The sequence below is a fragment of the Loxodonta africana genome, chromosome 4 (genome assembly GCF_030014295.1).
Source record: "Loxodonta africana isolate mLoxAfr1 chromosome 4, mLoxAfr1.hap2, whole genome shotgun sequence".
Classification (NCBI taxonomy): domain Eukaryota; kingdom Metazoa; phylum Chordata; class Mammalia; order Proboscidea; family Elephantidae; genus Loxodonta; species Loxodonta africana.
The window spans coordinates 85562153-85565663 of NC_087345.1; the positions used below are offsets into that span (position 1 = coordinate 85562153).

The 3511-nt window shown below is 34.6% G+C and overlaps 1 protein-coding gene across 1 annotated transcript; it reads right to left on the reverse strand.

The window, feature by feature from the left end:
* Positions 1 to 748: 748 nt before the first annotated feature.
* On the reverse strand, positions 749 to 1892 carry LOC100657031 (olfactory receptor 6C76). The gene has a single exon (XM_010597516.3). It carries the CDS (start codon positions 1703 to 1705, stop codon positions 764 to 766), a length of 942 nt encoding a protein of 313 aa, XP_010595818.3. The 5' UTR covers positions 1706 to 1892; the 3' UTR covers positions 749 to 763.
* Between the last annotated feature and the right edge of the window lie 1619 nt (positions 1893 to 3511).

A 3511-nucleotide genomic window follows, 5' to 3' on the forward strand; every position in this document is an offset into this window, starting at 1 on the left:
TGATTATATACTACTGCCCTTTCATTTAAGTAAACACTGATTAGAAAAACTCTACATGCATAGAGTTCTTAATGGCATAGTTTGTTATACTATTTTTATTTTTAAGCACTAGAAGAATAAATTTCTCCAAAGACAAAGAAAATCTAAGTATAAATTATATTTAATGTATTTTAAGGAAATTTTGCATAGGCTGTAAGTAAATTGCTAGTTAAATTTCTTCTCAGTGTAAAAAGTAATCTCCCCCTCTTCCACATTGTTTAATTATTAATTTACTGTTTGTCTTTTTTCCCCTATGTATATCAGTTATTCCTGTATTCCATATGGTGACTTTCTTCTAAGTATCATTTCAAAGAAAAAAACATTTAAAGAGTGGAGATACACACACACACACACAGCCATACATATTCATTCATGCATACATATAATAACTTAAAAAAACCAGTAACTTATTCTGCTCAAATAAATTAGGCAGCAATTAACATCATCATAATACATATTACTTGAACCACATAATTAATATAGGAGATGACTTTAGTCCAATCTTTGTATTGTGCCATAGGAAAATGTTTCAATTCAGTTCATAATGATTTTATGCTTAAATTCATATAAGGAGGACTTGTAAGAACATAAAATCCAACATAGAATAAACAGTTGTATTTCTGAGAAGTGATGAAAGTAAGAAGACAGAAGAAATTAAACAGTGAAATATTTATTGATTCTCTGGTCAAAACTGCTTTGTGAGTGTTTCAGTTATCAACTGCACTCAGATCAATGTTTCTGAGGAAAGTGTCTTTTTTATAATATCCTTAAATGCTTGTTTCACTTGCTGGTTCCTCAGGGTATAAATAAATGGGTTAAGCATAGGAGCTGCAGAGGTATTGAGCATAGCTACTCCTTTCGTCAAAGCTACTCCTTCTGTTGCTGATGTTTTCACATACATGAAGATGCAGCTTCCATAAGAGATGGACACAACAATCATATGGGAGGAACAGGTTGAGAAGGCCTTTTTTCTTTGTTGAGCTGAGGGGAGTCTCAGAATTGTTCTAAGGATGTAAGTGTAGGAGAGAATTACTAATGAAAGAGTGGACAAGAGAGTAAACACAGCTAAAACAAAGCTCATGAGCTCTAGAGTACTCGTGTCTGTACAAGAGATCTGCAGTAATGGAGCAGAGTCACAGGTGAAGTGATCAATGATGTTAGAGTCACAGAAATCCAGCTCTAGGCCCATGATCAATGGTGGAAAGATAACCAAGAAACCAGCCAGCCAAGAGCTGATTACAAGTTGGTAGCAGATCTTGCTACTCATGATAGTTGTATAATGTAGAGGTTTGCAGATAGCCACATACCGATCATAAGACATAAAAGCTAGGAGGAAAAACTCAGTTGAACCGAGGAAGATGAAGAAAAATAGCTGAACTGCACAAGCATTATAGGAAATAGATTTGTCCCCAGTTATGATGCTGACCAAAAATCTAGGATTACAGACCGAAGTAAATGAAATTTCTAAGAAGGAGAAATTCCTGAGGAAGAAATACATGGGCGTCTTCAGATGGGAATCCAGCAGGGTGAGAGTAATGATGATTAGGTTTCCAGTGACACTCAGTAGATAAGTGAGAAATAAAAAGAAGAAAATCACAACCTGTACTTCTGGATTATCTGTCAGGCCCAAGAGGATGAAATCTGTCACTGATGTTCTATTTTTCATTTCTAATGGTTTAGTTTTGACAGTTTTTCCTGGAAAAATCAATGAAAATCAGTTAGTCCGTAGAGAAGCATAAATACCTGCCCATAGTTGTCCTGGTCGGATTTTCACATGAACTACACGAGACTACATTTTATTGTTTATTTTTTTGGTAGTCCTTTTATATATAGGAGCCCTGGTGGTGCAGTGGTTAAGGCAATCGACTGCTCACCGAAAGGTTGGCAGTTCAAAACGACCTGTGGCTTCCCAGGAGAAAGATGTAGCAGCCTGCTTCCGAAGAGATTTACAGCCTTGGAAACCTTAAGGGGGGGGCTATGAGTCGAAACCAACTTGATGGCAGTGGGTTTCTATGTACATATCCCCTGTTTTCCCCCGCTCTATCTCTTAACAGTGTGTCTCCTGTGTTTGATATCAATCTTATTACTCTGAAAATGTTTTTTGATTCTTTGCTGCATGTTCATACTACTTCCATTTATTAAATTTATTTCTTGAGAAATGTATTGACTGAACATGAGCATTTCTAAGTGCTTCATTATTTAGCTAAAATATAGAGAACATTATACTCTTATTAAAGCATCTTAGGGCACAAAAATGCTGACTTATAGTGGAAACCAGTGATCAATCCAAACTTAATTAATATTGTCCAACGAAAATTCTTAATGTCCTTCCTGGGAAGATAGCCAGTACTACTCTAATTAGTTTATTTATTTCCCTGCTTCATGTAAAAAGTCAGAGGCTAAGTCATTCTAATAATGTCTTCTAGGTGTTTATTTATATTGCACAACGGTTATATAAATAATATCCAAATATTTTTTTCAACCCACTCTCATCCTATATCAGGTATTAATGGAGCCTCTGAACTCATAACTTTCATTTCTCTTTAAAGAAACAGAAACTTTCCATAAAAATACACTATTTCATATATATAATTTATATATGAACACACAGATAATTTATGTAGAATTTATTCCTATCTTAAACACCCCATCAGGAATATGCATCAAGTATTTCTAAAGTATACATGTATCGACATTAAGGGGAGTAACCCATAAGCCATATTTCAGTTAATTGCTAGAAATCACCATATGTATATGTATATATATGAGACAGAAATACACCAGAGCACAATAATCAATGCTGTAAAATAGAAGTGGACACATAAGATGAATATAAATTGAGAATACTTACTTATCTTCAAATGATTGACAGAATTAGCTAATGTAAAATGTGCTCAATTCTCTTATATCAAAAGACAAGCAGTGCATCAATGCTACATGGAGAAATAACTTTTTTTTTCCCTCTCCTCCCACAAAGCTGTAGATTCCCTTATAAAGACCTTGATGTTCCATCTCAAAACACCTAACAAACTATTTTCCTCATATTTGTCCCAACATTGCACAAATTCATGAATCCTGAACTGTTCTACCTGTGACTTTAACACTAAATCTTTAGGCTAATGCTGTGCTGCTATTAATGGAAAAGATATTCTAGACTTACTTATTTGGTAGACTTTTCTGATATTTCACAGAGGGCCACTTTCCTCTTATTTTCCTTAAGCAAAGAGTAAGCTTAGCACCTTTAATGTGTTTTGTTATGTACAGCTTCAGAAATGCACTTGGAGACAAACAAATTCTTAATGACTTTTGGGATAAGAAGTAACAGGACACTAATGAATCATGCACAAGAACATCATTGAAAAGCATTTTTTAATTGGTTGATTATGAGGCCTGCATCCCCGGAGAAGACTGAGAATATTTTGGAACATGTGAGGCCTAGCAAAAATAAACCAACATCCTTTGACATTCATTT